Source organism: Bombina bombina, chromosome 1 (genome assembly GCF_027579735.1).
Source record: "Bombina bombina isolate aBomBom1 chromosome 1, aBomBom1.pri, whole genome shotgun sequence".
Classification (NCBI taxonomy): Eukaryota; Metazoa; Chordata; class Amphibia; order Anura; family Bombinatoridae; genus Bombina; species Bombina bombina.
The window spans coordinates 1132547932-1132565324 of NC_069499.1; the positions used below are offsets into that span (position 1 = coordinate 1132547932).

Consider the following 17393-nt stretch of genomic DNA (forward strand, 5'->3'; position numbering starts at 1 on the left):
TGTTTTCCTGGACACTTATGAGTTACCCCTGCTGCAGGGTATGCAGGGGAGTAAAATGAATAGTGCTGTCCAGGATCACTATTCGTGTCCTATCCAGGGGTGCAATTCATGTTTCCCTCTGCACACCCTGCAGCATGTGTAACTCATAAGTGTCCAGGAAAACATGGCCGAGGTGGCAACCCTAAGTGGAGAACCCAGAGGCAGAACTTTTTTTCACTTTCTGCGAAGAGATTTTTTTTGTTAAAAAAAATGTCTGCAGGTCATTCTGAAATGTAATACAGTTTTAAATAGGCCGTTACTCTGAAGCACTAGCTAATTTAAAATGTGTTTATTTAGTCAACAATGGCAACATTTCAGAATTCCACATTTGATTTGTATAGGTCAGGTTAGAAGATGGTAAGATTTGAATGATATATATATATATATATATAAATATACACAATTTTTAAATATACTATATATATATATATATATATACTGTATATAAACTAGACCATTATTAATTAAACTGAAAAATATATTTTTGTATTTAAATGCAATATTATGTACATGAATGATAAAAGATTAGTTTTAAAGAGCAGATCATTTCAATAAGGAATGCAAATAAAAACAGACTCACTCCTGTAAGTTACACTTGAGTGATTACAGGGCCATTAAGCAGTAAAACACGGAGCTACAGTCCCTCCCACATAACCAACTGCCCTTGTTCTGTAATATTTCCCTGCCTTGTTACGTTGTCCTACTTACGTAACACGTACGGCCAAACCTACATCTAGATAGAGAACTTTAATATCCACCATATTTGTTTCAAAAGGAGGCTGATGTTTAAATAGTGGTCATATTCTGTATACTTTTCCTATCACCTTATATTTCGCTGTTTCAAATGCAGATCTCACTCAAACATAAATAATTAAAACATAAACACCAAATATTTGTATGGTATTAGCTTGTGATGATAGCGTTTATTTTATAAATGTATTTTTCAGGCTATGTAACAAAAAATAATAGAAACATATCTGTACCCTGAAAAAAAATACAGTTATAAAATTAATGCTATCATCACAAGCTAATAACATACATAATAGTTTGTGTTTATATTTTAATGTTTTATGTTTGAGCAAGATCTGCACTCCAAATATCACCATCCAATCAAAATGTTGACATCCGCCTCTGTTTCAAACTAAAATGGCGGATATGAAAGTGCTCTATCTGGCCAAACGCATTACGTAGGTAGGATAACGTAACACAGTGGGCGAATATAACAGAAAATCCTCATAGCTAACATATGGAGACAACTTAACCATATGATTGCAAGAAAAGGTTATACTATTGCAGCTCTCTCTCTGTTAAAAAGTGTTTTAAAGTACTTCCAGTGGACTGAGCTTGCCAACCTGAAGATAAGCAGCAGACAGAAGAGGGGGAGGAATCGTCCTGAGATTCTGCCATGGTCACTGCTAGAGTGCAGCTTTCCTACGATCTCCATGTGCTCTGACAGGCAGACACTGGCAATAAAAATAAACAAAATACAGAGCAGAGGTGCACATCCGGTCTCCAGGGAGACTAAATCTGACAGACCGGATGGATTCAAGGTAAAAAAAAATCTAAACTTTTTCCTCTCTAGCTGCACTGTGTTAAATAAATCTTAACACAGTTCAGATCTGTTTGAAGAGTCCTGCACTTTTTTCAGGTGTCCTGCACTTTCTGCGATGACATCACAGATCACACTATGTTCTGCCTTGGGGGTTGAGAATATTCTTAAGCCCTTAGTTATTAACACCACTAGCTTTATAAAAGACACAACATTTTCTTAACAAAAACAGCCAGAACATAACAGAATTGCCAGAGAATACCATACTTGTGACAATGGATGTGGAATTTCTTAACAGCAATTTTCCACATAGAGATGGTTTTGATGCCAGCTTAAACTTTCTTTCCTCTGAAAGCCATAGCCAGACATATGGTTCTTCTACATTCAGTAAACTTAAAGAATTTATACTCACTCAAATTTTTTTCATTTTCTATCTACAAACTATGGGAACAACCATGGGCAACAAAATGTCACCAGAATGCGCAAATCTCTTAATGGCTGACAGAGACTCATCCTCACAAATTCTTCAAATACTTTTGCTACATTGATGATATTTTCAAGGAGAAAAAAACTAGATCATTTTCATAAATCATTTAATTCACTTCAAGGGGCTGATTTAGTGGATCATGTCCGCCTGACATCCCTAAATGCAGACAGCATACCCTGTCAGCATTTAATATTACACAAGCATTTCTAGTGAAATGCTTGTGCAATGCAGCCCCTGCACATTTGCGGCCAATCGGCTGCTAGCAGGGGGTATCAATCATTCCGATCATATCTGATCGTGATGATTGCTGTCACCTCAGAGTTGGCGGATTAAGTTAAGGAGCAGTGGTGTTAAGACTGTTGCTTCTTAACTTATGTTATTTGCAGCATGTTAAATCATCCCCAAGAATCAGTCAAGCTTAAAATGAATTTTGCTAAACACTGTGTCATCTTCCTGGATACAACAATATCCATCACAAATGGCAAACTGCAATCATCTGTATATATTTAACCAACAGATAGGTGCAGCTACCTCCACAGCTCCAGCTCCCACCCCAATCAGATTAAAAAATCCATAATCAATGGTCAGGCTACCAGATATCGCAGAGTTTGCTCAGATACCAAGGACCGTGACAAACACCTCATCACACTGTCCCAGCCATTCAAACAAAAAGGTTACAAAACAAAGGTTATGAATAATAAAATTAACTCTGCTCTCAATACTCCATGTGAGCACTTGCTACAATAATGGGAGAAGAGAAACATATTATGTATCCCACTAGTTGTCAAATACGACGAAGTGACTTAGCCTAAGGCAAAACAACTGTCTTATACCAGTCCAGTGACCAGGACCAGAACATAACATATAAAAAACATAATACTATAGTGTTCCATTATCAAATTGCAAATGCATCAATCATAATTTTTTTAATCCGTTCCATGACCATCCACCTCCTGAGCCACCGTGACCTCATAATTCATTTAATTAGCAAAGCAATATATATTTCTTATCATCGGACTGATCCCGTCCCTCTTTCAATCCATATGCCAATGCCATCCTCCATCACCCCTCCCTACTGACAGCTGAGCAAGAATCTGAGATGGATAGCACTCACCACCCCAACCTTGGGACACCACTGCAATGAGGAGAACTGAAGGTGTAGGTGCTGAATTAGCATTGTTTGGCTCCAAGCCTAATAATATGACTGGGAGGAGTCTGAGGTTACCAAGCAGCCTACATATACAGATCAACTCTCTAGTCTACTCCAAAAACCACCTATACCAGTTTCTGCCCAGTGCCACAATCGGGTATACTACTGCCAGTTCCATCACTCTCCAGATTCCCTCCATATTTTATAGCAGCCAGTGGGTTTATCAGAATCAGAAGTTTGTCTCCCAGCAGCAGCATAATGATTCTACTGTGCAAACCAATCTGAAAGAAGAGGATATCATTAAGCAAATTTCCCCAGTCTCTGGTTTGGCTGAGGAGGATATTATTATTCTGACTCAGCATGTTTCTATAGCCGCCCTTTACTCTGGACCAAAAGGCACTTGATGTCTGCAGTCTTATTATCCTGGCACCAAGTGGAGTGACACTAAATAAACCCCACAGTCAAAAACAATAGCACTAAGACCCAGAGGCAGGGTGGAGAAGATGAAGTCGACTAGCTGGGTCAGAACCAGAACAGGCAGATATAGGCAGAATCTCTAAACAACAAGGATTGCCATAAAACAGTCCAAGTGTCGGAATCCAGACTGGCAAACAACAGAACCAAATCAGTAGACAAGCAAGAGGTCAGGGGCAGTCCAATGGTCAGGGCAGGCAGCAAACAAGAGAGTAGTCCAGAGATGCAAGTGTCAGCAACAGGAAGTCCAGCAAGGAAAGTATAGCACACCCAGAATACAAGATTCAATACACGGACAAAGGCAGGAAGCAGCCTTTTATTGGCTGCTGACTGGGTAACTGCCTGCATTTAGCAGACAGGTGGAGCTAGAGAGCCAGCCAGTGCAGGCAGTAGGATTTACAGAATAAGACAGAGCGAGAGCACTCCAGTGGCTCAAGAGTATAGGCAACCACAGTGCGCTTATGACACTTGATTATGAGTGTAAGGAGATAGTGACGAAGAGCATTACACTACAGAGGCTGTGCATTGTGGGCAGCAACCCAAGTTCCTCTCCAGTTTTAAGCCAGCAGTTTTCACAAGCATTGATTCTCTCCATCACTACCATCCTTTTTAGTTGTAGAGAAGCCATTAAGTGCATCAGTTTCAACCACTGCCCATGTTGCCAGTTGCCACATCCATTAATAGTGTATCATGAGCAAGACTTTTGAATATAGTCTGTAAAATTATTTTGGCACAAGTAGTAGAACATTGGAAAATTAAATATTTACAGTAAATACAGTGTAACGCTTTATTAAAATTAATATTGCATAAATATGCTTTAACATGTTTTCATCTTTTTGACTGCAAAGGGCTATATATATATATATATATATATATATATATATATATATATATATATATATATATGTACAGTATATATATATATATATATATACAGTATATATATATATATATATTTATAGTATGTATTTATGTGTTCATATGTGTATATATGTCTTTAAATACATATAAAGACACATAAATACATTAATACATATGTACACATATATATATATATATACACATATGTATCCATGTATATGTATGTATTTCTATGCTAAAGCCCTTTGCCTGAATATAAAATTCTGATATGAAAATAGTATAAGTTAAATTGAATGCGTGTCATTACATACACTACATATGAAAACACATATGTCTTTCAGTATAATTAGTATTTGATGAAAGATTTGTTGAGTGCACAAAAAATAGGATGTAAGTCCTGAAATCTTCTGTGTAGGTGTCCTTAAAAAAAGGAAAAACAAATAATAGTGAAGTCCTGTTTAGGAACAATATAATGCATAGGAATGGAGATGTACTCATACTCGCTAGAGCTATGACTTAGCTCTCAGTTTAAAAGCCTATGTATAACCTTGTCTGTTTATCGAAGGGACCGGAGAGACATCCAGCTACCTAAAATCGTTTTTATTACAACAAGTAAAATCACTCGGGTATGACAAACTTATTCACAACCGCATAAATTTAACAGCTAACGCCGACACTTCAACCATGTGCTGTAAGGCGGAGTTTAGTTCTAAAAGTCAACACCCTCCCAGCTATCCGGTGAAACTTGCGTTGGACCGCTCGCTGCTTCCTAACCTACTCGCCAACTCTGATTTTATGGATGAAAATCACCCCAGACAAGTCCGACAGGGGTGATTGACAGCCTCTGGGGCAAGGAGCGGCATTGCACCAGCAGCTGCTGGTGCAATGTTAAATGCGTGCAGCGTATTGCTGCCTGCTGGCCGCGATACCAGGCAGACAGGTTCAATGGAGCAAGTCTTGCCTGCCCTGGCTTCTTAAAGGGACAGTGAACACCAGAAATTTTGTTGTTTAAAAAGATAGATAATCCCTTTATTACCCATTCCCCAGTTTTGCATAGCCAACACAGTTATAATAATACATGTTTTGCCTCTGTGATTACCTTGAAGCTAAGCCTCTGCAAACAGCCCCCTTATTTCAGTTCTTTTGACAGACTCAATGTTATCTATATGAAACACATGAACTAATGGCCTCTATTGGTGAAAAACTCTCAAAATGCATTCAGATTAGAGGCAGCCTTCAAGGACATAGAAATTAGCATATGAACCTCTTTGGTTTAGCTTTCAACTAAGAATACCAAGCGAACAAAGCAAAATTGGTGATAAAAGTAAATTGGAAAGTTATTTAAAATTACATGCCATATCTGAATCATGAAAGTTTTTTTTGGACTTGACTGCCCTTTAAATGTTTCCCTATATGTGTATTGTGAGGTTTCTAAGGAAATGTTACCATTTATTTCAGCACTATTCATCAGTTCACAAAATGCAACACAAAATCCAGGCTGCATGAGACAGAATAGTTTATTGGAAAAACAGTTACAGAAAATGAAGTCCATGAACAGTTAATTCTTGACAAATGACATATACGTCCCAAAATCATCATTATTACATGTAATACACAAGCTTATGAAGAAGCTTTACATGAGGACATCCTGCATCTTAGTGATCACAGATATCACAATGGTTGTGTTTTTATGTTATATTTTCCATTCTTATTGTAGCTGGTGAGAAAGTTACCTGGAATTTTACAATTTCAAATAAATCTTTGCCTAATCAAAATTGCATGTGTACCTTTAAGCATAAATAATGGTATTCCTATGTGACTTTAGGCAAATAAAATTGCAATAAGAAGATGTTCTAATGATCCAATGTTCAAATCATCTAGTACAAAAGGACAGATTTCAAAGATGTTGCCTATCTTGGCTCAGTATTTAACAAAATTAACTGTGCACCAGGAAGGAAGGTACTGCACAATGTGACCAGTTAGTTGTGATTGAGGACTGGATTTGAAAAACACTAATCTAGGTAAAAAGAAAATGATTCAACCATTATGTCAGTCACCTCCAAATATCAACCTTTTTTATTGAAACAAAAGTTATTGTGTTGAGAGGTAAAAGAAAAGAAAATGTCCCATTTCAGAAACAGTAGACTGGAGAGATTTTTGTGACTACCAGCATTGTTAAACCTCAGCAGAAGCAAGTGATTTAACAGCTGGCATGACTGACATGTTCTGGGGTATGATGTGTCACACTGTGGTGTGATCCTAGAGAGATGGAAAATATCTGTTATTGTCTTTCATTCATAACATCATGACGACCAAAAAAATAAACCAAATTTATTTTAATGTTACATAACCAAACTTCTCTAAAGTCATCTAGTCAGAGAAGCTTAACTCATGCACCTAACACCTAAAATGTCATAATACACTAAACATATTAATAAAGATATTGGTAAACCCTCATTGTCTATACTACAATAGTCACATGTAGGCCCTTTATTTTCCTCTATGCTGACAGATATGCATTTTTTTATTAATGTATCATAGCACATTTTAAAGTATATTATATTAATGCTTGATATAAGCTTTGGAGTAAGTATTATAGACACATGTAATAGAACGTAACTTACCATGGCTACCACCTGAGATAATGTGTCCAGAAAATCTGTTAAGCAAATAAAAATACTTGGTGGTTAATAACTTTGGAAGGAAATTGTTTCTCTTTTATATATTTACATACTATTTCTACAGCCTTTTGGAATGAAATTAATGATTTTAAATGTAATATAATTACACATTCTGTCAGTGACATAAGTATCATGCATTGTTATGGTCACCTTTTAAATGGCTGCTAACTTCAGAAAATAAGTCAATTATCAACTAAAAAACATATAAAAATGTAATGGAATTTGGTAAAAGGAAAACAGTTTGTCATAAAACAGCTTCTGGTGTTTTAACAAAGATCTACAACAATTAAATTTGTTTAAAGTGTGGTATAAACAATATATAAAATATAATTTCTCATACTGAATGTCATGTCCATCCAGCAGACGCTTGTAGGTAGCAATCTCCATCTCAAGATGGGTCTTCTGGTCCATGAGTATCCTGTACGCTTGGTTCTGGCGCTCAAGGTCAGATCTGTTCTGTGTCAGCTGAGCTTCAACGTTGTCAATCAGACTTTGTAGCTGAGCAAGTTGTGAACTGTAACTGGCCTGTGTCTCGGCTAGCGTGCACTCCAGGGCTGAGATCTATAAACCACAGAGAATGATCATAGTAAGACATAAAACAATAAAATAGCAGTGTGACTTTTATTATAACACTGGTAAACAAATATTAATATATTTTGTGTGACTTAAAAAACAGATAAGAGTTCTATATTTGTCTTCTTTTTTTGGTTCAAAGTAACACTTTAGTGACTGCTTTATAACAACGCCAAGCAGCAAGTTCCTTTTCATTGGGCATGTGGTTAAACCTTTCCTTCTAAATCCTTTTTATAACCCCCTGACCCAAGAAAGATGCCCCCTATAAGTTTTGTATCACTAACACTTTTCCATGACATACAAAAACAGGGGATTTTCATTATTTTAAATCCAGGGGTCTGATATAATATACATCATTTTTTTTTTTTCCATGTTGTAATCAGATTATTGTCAAATAATATTATTACTATCTATTAATAAAATAAAAACATCTTATGCCTTATAAAAAATGCGTTAGCTCATACAGAAATATATTGAAGTCATTATAACACATAGTGTAAATGAATATGTACCATGCTTAGCTGACTTTGTAGTTCAATCTCCAGGGTCTGTGCACAGCGCTTCAACTCAATAAGCTCAGATGTGATAGATTCCAGTTGTTCAGACCCAAACATCACTTGACGATTAAGTTCTTCACTCTTTTAACAGAAATAAAAAAAAGATCCACTGAGATGCCCTCCTTTTTTATTGTGTGAAAAATTGTGTAGCTATAAAAGACAAGCTGGACTCAGGGCTCATACATTGTTTTCTCTACATTTTTAAAGACAGAGGCACATCAAATTCAAAAATGCTCTACCATGCATATAGAAGCAGTTAAGCATGGTAAAATAATTTCAGTCTGTTGAAATTTCTGTTTTTGCTTATTTGATTCCCAGGGACCAACAACTTACTGATTAGTAAGATCAATGTAATTTATCATTGCATAGAAACACACTTCCACAATAAAATAGTAAGTATCATTTTTTCATTCTAAATTATTTGGAAGTTTAAAAAACACTCAGCTAAATTAGAATGATAACATATAGTATGTTTAGTAAATGTTTTGGCAGTGCTGTGGCTGTATGTATAATATGTGATATCTTGTTTACCTAACTGTACTAGGATGGCTTCTAATGTATTTGCTTTGGAAACAGAGATATAGAAGACTCTTTACCCTTTGCCGGAACATGGTCTCAGCCTCTCTCATGTTTCTGTCCATCAGGTTCTCATACTGTGCTCTGATCTCATTCAAGGCTCCGTTCAGGTCTACGGATGGAGCGGTGTTCAGTTCCACATTGACTCTGGCTCCCAGTTGAGCTCTCAAACTATTTACTTCCTTTTAACAAAAATGCAATTCAGTTGCACTATTTAATTATATTCCCTGCACAATTTTATTTTATTTCAGCATTTTACCTCCTCATGATTCCTTCTCATCTGTTGTAATTCTTCCTGGAGGTTCTGAACCTGTGCTTGCAAGTCACAAGTCTCCCTGTTTAACCCTTCTAAGATCCTGCGCAGGTTATTGACATCAGCTTGAACACTGTTACTCAGACTGAGCTCCATCTCATACCTTTGTGAGACAAGGATTTATACTTTATTACAATTACACAAGAAAATGAAGGAAATTTGACAATTACAGTATGTATTTCTGTATAATCGTCTTTATATTCTTAGGTCAAAACTCTGCCAACTCCTCACATTGACCCATTTTATGTAACGTTTGTCTCACATGTATTTTCATACAAACAAATATTAACTCCTTTGTGTCAGACACTTAGGGCAATTATCTAATATTTGCCAGATCACAAGTGAAAACCCTTTAACAATTAAATCCTTCAGCTAATACACATCAGATAACCCTGTTTTCAGTGTATTGTGCTTTACAATTGCCTCTATTTCCATATTCATGCATTTTGTTCAATTAGGGTAATAAGTGTTTTGTTTATTTTCATACAATCTTGCCACCTTTCAGTTTTTAAGGTAAAACAGTGAGAGCTGCAAAGAAAAAAAGTTTAGAGAATGCTGAAACCTGCCAGAGAACTTTCAGCTTTGCCCATGGCGAGGAAATCCATTTCACAAGTAGGAAAACATTAAGCAATTAATTTCATACTTATAAATATAAATTTCACAGTGTTTTTTTATATGAGCTGTTTGTTTGATTATGATTTGTACTGTGCATTAAATACGAATTTAAATTTTTACATAAAATAAAAAAATTTAAGATAACTTTCGGTACGATTTTTAATGTAATTGAACAATACATTTTTTACTGTACTTTCTTTTTTTAATATTCAATTTATTTTATTGTAAATGTATCATCTCCTTACTTAAAGGCACAGCATACTGTAAAATTGTTTTCCTTTCATTCTATTGGCTGATTTGAATTTGAACATTCAAATAAGCCAAAAGGAATGCAAGAGTACACCTATATAAATGGGGTACCTTGCATTCCAAATTCAGTGTGCGGCTGGGGACCACATAAAGGGTACCTCTGTGTTCAAGCTCAGAAGATGAAGACCGACACCGCTGCCACCAGGATGAAGATAAGAAGATGGGCCGCTACCGGATAAGAAGAAGGATGAATGAGGACCACCGCATGGATCAAGATGAAGCTCCACCACCGTCATCTTTGGTGAGTACCATCATGGGGTTAAGTCGTAGTTTTTTTTTGAGTGGGTTTTTTATTATGGGCAACAAAAGAGCTAAATGTACTTTAAAGGGCAATGTCCAGCCAAATTCCCTTTTAAGGGCACTTTTTAGATTCAATTTTTTTTAGATAGTTTTTTATTTTGGGGCGAGGGATTTTTCTTTTTTTCAGAAAAAGAGCTGGATCACTTTAGGAAAATGCCCTACAAAGGACCCTTTTAAGGGCTATTTGTAGTTTAGTTTTAGAAAAGTATTTTTTTATTTTGGGTACTTGAATAGGCATAAATCTTTTTTATTGGTAATTTCTTTGTTATTTTTTTGTAATATTAGGCTTTGTCATTTTTATTTTTGATTTTTTTTTTAGTAATGGTAGTGTTTTTATTTTTAAAGTAATGTAATTTTTTTTGGTATTGTTAGGATCTATCTTGAGTTGTGGGGCTTGCAGTTTAGGGGTTAATAGTGTAGATGTTTAGTTTGCGGTGTGGGGCTAGCGGATTAGGAGTTAATAGTGTAGTGGTTTACTTTTTCTGTGGGGGCTAGCAGATTAGGGGTTAATAGTGTAAACAAGTAGTTTGAGAAGTGGGGATGGCAGTTTAGGGGTTTGTAGAGTAGTTTAGTACAACTGTTTCATACGGGCAAACTCATTACGCAACCTTTCATTTGAGCGGTAAATGCAATTGCGTTCTCGTGATCGCATTTACTTTCAACTTGTAATACGAGCGCATATTATCACTTTTCGCTAGCCATAGAAAATATAAGGAGCGTAGATTACAGCAAATTTGCACAAATTAATTTGTGGTAATTTAAACAGTGCGCCATTTGTAATTTGGATTTTTTGTGTGAAGAATACTGCAATTTTGCTATCATGTTTATGCTCCTAGCGCTAACGATAGCACTCCGCTTCTAATCTGGTCCTTTATATTTATTTTTAAATGTAAAGAAAAATTTTAAATAGCTAATTCTAAATAATGCAAATCCATTTTAATTTTGAATGTTCATAATATATCGACTATACACATTTGAAACTCAAATGAGTATATATGAACTATTATGAACATATACATTCGAAATCAACATTCGAATTCGAAAGCAACATTTGATTTGAAAGCAACATTTGAATTTGAAAGCATTTTTGTTCTTATCAATATTCGATTATGTGCAACGAATATCCAAAGGAATATTCGTTCTACCATTAAAATTTAGATTTAGCCACATTCGCCCTAATTCCTAATTTTGACTTTGCTAACTCCCTCTCCCCATATAGTTCTATGGGGTGTGCTAAAGAAAGTCTTTTCATTTTATTGCCTAATACTGCGCTAGACCAACTATGCTAATGCAAATGTGTGGTAGAAATACTCCAAATTGCTATTTTCTTCACTTAGAAGAAAATATTCTTTTTATTTTTAAATATATATTTATTTGCATATCTAAAACAAATTGTAAAATATATATCTATAACTATATATCTATTTGAATATATACATATATACTTTATATTGAAATATATATTTAAAATAAGAAGAACATTTTCTTCTAAGTTGAAAACATAGGAATGAGAAGTATTTCAAGGTATTTGATTGGAAAGAGCTCCAAAGTGTGTATATGTGTATGCTTGCATGTATAAATGTCTATATATGTGTATACATGTGTATTTATGTGTTTCTATGTGTAAACATGTATGTGTACACACACGTAAATATATATATATAGATAGATAGATAGATAGATAGATAGATAGATTATATAAAATGGACCCCTTTCCAATCAAACACCTTGCCATATACTTTTTTTAACCCTTTTAAATCCTTTTTATAAATATAAATTATATGTTTTTATTCAAAATGTGTATATATGTGTGTAATATTTTAATATGTTTCAGACGTGTTTTTTTAACCCTTACACTTTAATTCAGGTATCAGGTCACGCTAATTCTTCTTACACAATTTAGAACTCATAACTTTCAACTTGTAATATCAGCACTATTTTGCACGGTTGCAATATACATTGAAAGTAATGGGTTTGCTAAAGCAATGCCACCCAAGCTAAAACTGCTGGGATAAATCTGATTTACTAAGGACTTGTATTATCAAGTTTTGTGTTAATTTTTGCATGGTCCAGCTATACTGCTTATCACATCCACTTGTAATCTAGTTCTTTGTTGGTATAAGCTTGGTACCAGTTGAGACTGGGCTCGTATACATCCATATTTTGTACTATATATAGTAGGGCCTACAGCTGACAAATCAATCAATCTTTTAAAAAAAGAAACCTTTCTGTGGCTGGGAAAAGAAAAAGTCAAAACTCATTGGAGAGGTGGTGATATGGCTAAAGAGTTGGACCAAAGAGAGCTAAGATGGATTCATACACTCAAAACTTACTCTCATTGGGGTCTAAATAAAGACACTAAAATTGCCGCTTTTATTTAAAACCCTCCCCATTTATAAATACATTTACCTGTCCTTATATAGATTATAAGTTGATTTTAATATTCTTATGTGTTTTTAGAATATTGTCTATTACACAAAGTGAATATTAATTGAGTATGCAGTTTGGACAAATTTGCTGTCTCTATATAAATAACTAGATACTTTGGCCTCTATTTAACAAGGTCTGGTGGACCATTGAAACGCTTTGGGCAAATAAAAGCTGCTTTTTATCTAAAGCCGGCGAAAATCTTTTCCTTTCCTTTCACAAGAGCTGCTGGTGCAACGCTTCCCCCTGCAGACTAGCGGCCAATGGGCCACCAGAAGGGGGTGTCAATCAACCCAATCGTACTCTATCGGGTTGAATTGCGGCGATGTCTGTCCGCCTGCTCAGAGCAGGCAGACAGGTTATGGAGCAGCGGTCTTTGTGACCGCTGCTTCATAACTGCTGTTTCTGGCGAGTCTGGCTCCATTCGGAGCTTAATAGATAGGCCCCTTAGTATTTTGTTATTTTATGGGATCTTTATACAATTAATTAGATATTTTGTACTCTGTTGCTTCATGCATTTTTTGTATGTCTAGCCATTTACTTATGGCGATAGAGTGAAATCAATGATATCATGGATGTTGTTCACGACATTAATGCTTCTTTTCTTATTCCCAATGTTATTTAGTTTAAAACGCCATATATAGCCGTTGATAAAACAGCATTTCTTAAAATGGGACGTTTTCGATTGGACATAATTGAACATGTGACCAAACAGAACAAGCGGACATGATTTTTAACTGGTACAAAGAAACGGCTCGAAAGAGAACTGAATTATTCTACTCTTAAGGATTGGTAAAGAATTTTTAAATATATAATGAATTTGATTAGTCGCTCTCATTTTGTATTCAATTAGCATTTATGAAATATTTTTTATATATTTTATTGTGTAACATAAATAGTTTATTACTTAGATAATGTGTTCAAAGATATTAGGAAGTCTTTTTAATTTGTATTTTTATGTGAACGTGTGTAAACCCGTCCCCAACCAATGGGATCACAGGTAGCGTCTTTTTTTTTTTGTATTTAAGACCGCCTGCATTGTGGTAAGGTATGCTATGGTTTGTAAAGCAAATTATCTGTGAATGCTCTTGAAAAAGATGGCACTGACCATTGAAACGCTTTGGGCAAATAAAAGCTGCTTTTTATCTAAAGCTGGCGAAAATCTTTTCCTTTCTTTGAACACCTGAGGAGCCATTTATCTCAATCTATACTGTTAGTATCTACACTTTATATCACAGTCTATGGATACAATATTTCAGTGCCATATCTTTTTACTTTGAGGAAGTTGTGGAATACACCCCAGTGAATCGTTTGGAACCTTTGGTGAACAAGCGCCTCCCTCTGCACACACATACCGATTGAACAGCCTTTGGAAGAGACTGTGGGATGGCAGCAGTTCAAGAAACCAAAGGGGAGTACATATCTATATTGTATATTGTTTCTCTAGCTGACAAATCAAGCCTGCAACAAAATGAATACAACTTGAGTACTGCGGATGGCTCTCCAACACACTTCAAATAATCACCTTCCCCTAAAAACTTCTCTATTCTGTCTCCAAAGCTATGAAAATTGGTGCTTATCTGCCCACGTTCCCTTACTGAGCTACAAGTGTCTACAAAACGTACTTGTTTCGGAAGTCATCAGCAGCCAGTCTAGCATTGTCAGTTTGCAAAACAATTCTGGCATTTTCCACAGTCACTGCAGAGATCTGTAACAGACAAACACAATGTTCTGTTGATTCCCTGTGAATCACATAGGGATTGAAATGATTGATAAATAAATACACTGTAGTTAAAGGAAAATGAAACCCAAAAATGATATTTTGTGATTCAGACAGAGCGTAGCATTTTTAAAAAGTTTCCCATTTGTTTCTATTATAACATTTGCTTTGTTCCCATGATATTCTTTGTTGAAAAGATACCTAGGTAGGCATCTGGAGCACTACATGGAATGCTGCCATCTAGTGCTCTTGCAAATGGATAACATTCTTGTAAAACTGCTGCCATCTAGTGCTCTTGCAAATGGATAACATTCTTGTAAAACTGCTGCCATCTAGTGCTCTTGCAAATGGATAACATTCTAGCAAAACTGCTGCCATCTAGTGCTCTTGCAAATGGATAACATTCTAGCAAAACTGCTGCCATCTAGTGCTCTTGCAAATGGATAACATTCTAGCAAAACTGCTGCCATCTAGTGCTCTTGCAAATGGATAACATTCTAGCAAAACTGCTGCCATCTAGTGCTCTTGCAAATGGATAACATTCTTGTAAAACTGCTGCCATCTAGTGCTCTTGCAAATGGATAACATTCTTGTAAAACTGCTGCCATCTAGTGCTCTTGCAAATGGATAACATTCTTGTAAAACTGCTGCCATCTAGTGCTCTTGCAAATGGATAACATTCTAGCAAAACTGCTGCCATCTAGTGCTCTTGCAAATGGATAACATTCTAGCAAAACTGCTGCCATCTAGTGCTCTTGCAAATGGATAACATTCTTGTAAAAACTGCTGCCATCTAGTGCTCTTGCAAATGGATAACATTCTAGCAAAACTGCTGCCATCTAGTGCTCTTGCAAATGGATAACATTCTTGTAAAACTGCTGCCTTATAGTGCTCTTGCAAATGAATAACATTCTAGCAAAACTGCTGCCATCTAGTGCTCTTGCAAATGAATAACATTCTTGTAAAACTGCTGCCATCTAGTGCTCTTGCAAATGAATAACATTCTTGTAAAACTGCTGTCATCTAGTGCTCTTGCAAATGGATAACATTCTTGTAAAACTGCTGTCAAATAATGCTAAAGAAATGGCCCAGCACCTAAGCATATGTCCCTGCTTTTTAACGAAAGATATAAAAGAGAATGAAAAATTGATAATAGAAGTAGATTAGAAAGTTATTTAAAATCACATGCTCATCTGAATCATGAAATAAATATGTGGGTTTCATATCGCTTTAAACGGAAATTTGACTTAAAATAATAATAATTAATGATGTAATTTTTTGTATGATTTGTGCAAACTGCTGACAGATAGTTTAGTAGTTAAGCAACGCACCCACTGTAAATCTAGAATTTTACAATGGCATAAAATGCATTATTGATATTGATTTTTTTTAGATGCCAGGCACACTTTTGTACACAGCAGCGCTGGAATGGAGGAGCAAAACCTATTCAAAATGTATTTGTGCTATTCATTTACTGCAGCTTTAATCACCTACTTAAAGCAAAAATATGCCCTTTAACATTAAAGCCATAACATTTTGCTGTTACTGTTCTGTAATAATGTAATTAATAAGTACTAACTGCAACAATTTTGAGATTTTAGAGATAATTGTGTCTTAATCTTATATTTAGCATCTGTCCCCAAGATAATCTGTCTGAAACAGACCAAAACGGATTTTAAAGAGGACAATAAATAAATGCTAAAAGCTAATGGATTTGAATAATAATGGATTTTATAATACATTTATAGAATTAACTGTGATGGCCATCAATTAAAAAATCCTTTGAAAATCCATGCAAGGCACTTTTCATGCTTCTTCTGATAGATCCAGCAACTAGCTACCAAATACTATATAATTTTTTGCTATATAATATTCACTAGTTTTTGTTTGTTTTTACCTGGTTTTGCAGATCCTGGATGATTCTAAAGTACTGACTTGAGTCAGGTAAGGAGCTGGGTGCATTGTTTTCATACCACTCACATATCTTCCTCTCCAGTTGGGCATTTTCCTGTTCCAGTGAATGCACCTTCTCCAGATAGGATGAAAGTCGGCCATTCAGGATCTGCATGGTCTCCTTCTCATTAGTGCTAAGAAGACCATGACTTTTCCACCCACTATGACCTCCAAAACTGCCCCCATGACTATGGCCACCATGGGTACTTCCAGTACTGCATCCATGATTTGCAGATGGATGCTTGGTGAATGAGACTGGTTTACACACTGATCCTCCATGCACACGGGCAGCTCTGTAGTGCCCTCCATGAGAAGACATGTGGGAGCCCCCTTGATGGGATGAAATATGCTGTGAGATCTTAGAACAATGTGCACCAGAATGACCAGTTCCCTTGTAGGAGCCAGCTGAGGGGAAACTATGGATGGTGCTGTGTCTCATGGTAAGAAGCTGATGAGATTAGCTTGATGAACAAGTGAGTTCTAAAGGCCTCTCACTCTGGGATTCTTTATATAGGGAGTACAGTGGGTGTTGTAAGATGCTGACTAAGATTTATTGGCATTTTAAAGCCTTTAAATTCCTTTTGGATTTGACACTAGTTTATTAGCATTTACTATAAACACTTGTGTTTTAGAAAGTCAATAAAATATCAGAGGGAGAGATTGTTAGTGTTGTCTATATAAGCATCATATGCACTTTATTGTTTAGTTAATTATGATTTATAAATGAGACATAATACATGACCCCTGCTCCCTTTTAGACTTGTTCAGGTCCTTCTTTATCTTGGGTCTGCATTAAATAAATGTGTTTT

At 35.7% G+C, this 17393-nt stretch overlaps 1 protein-coding gene across 1 annotated transcript; it reads right to left on the reverse strand.

Moving 5' to 3' along the window:
* Window positions 1–6760: 6760 nt before the first annotated feature.
* On the reverse strand, window positions 6761–17023 carry LOC128663387 (keratin, type I cytoskeletal 19-like). The gene is made up of 8 exons (XM_053717701.1): window positions 16529–17023; window positions 14537–14619; window positions 9207–9363; window positions 8968–9129; window positions 8327–8452; window positions 7582–7802; window positions 7185–7219; window positions 6761–6819 (listed from the first exon to the last, which is right to left on the reverse strand). Exons 1-8 carry the CDS (start codon window positions 17021–17023, stop codon window positions 6761–6763), a joined length of 1338 nt encoding a protein of 445 aa, XP_053573676.1.
* Window positions 17024–17393: the final 370 nt, after the last annotated feature.

Bases quoted from the DNA above. Each gene is read 5' to 3' on its own strand.
- LOC128663387 (XM_053717701.1), bottom strand. From the start codon at position 17,023: ATGAGACACAGCACCATCCATAGTTTCCCCTCAGCTGGCTCCTACAAG. The intron at 14,620-16,528 runs GTAAAAACAAAC...TGTCTGTTACAG, and splicing joins TCCAGGATCTGCAAAACCAG to ATCTCTGCAGTGACTGTGGA. The intron at 7,803-8,326 runs GTACATATTCAT...TGTGGTTTATAG, and splicing joins TACAAAGTCAGCTAAGCATG to ATCTCAGCCCTGGAGTGCAC.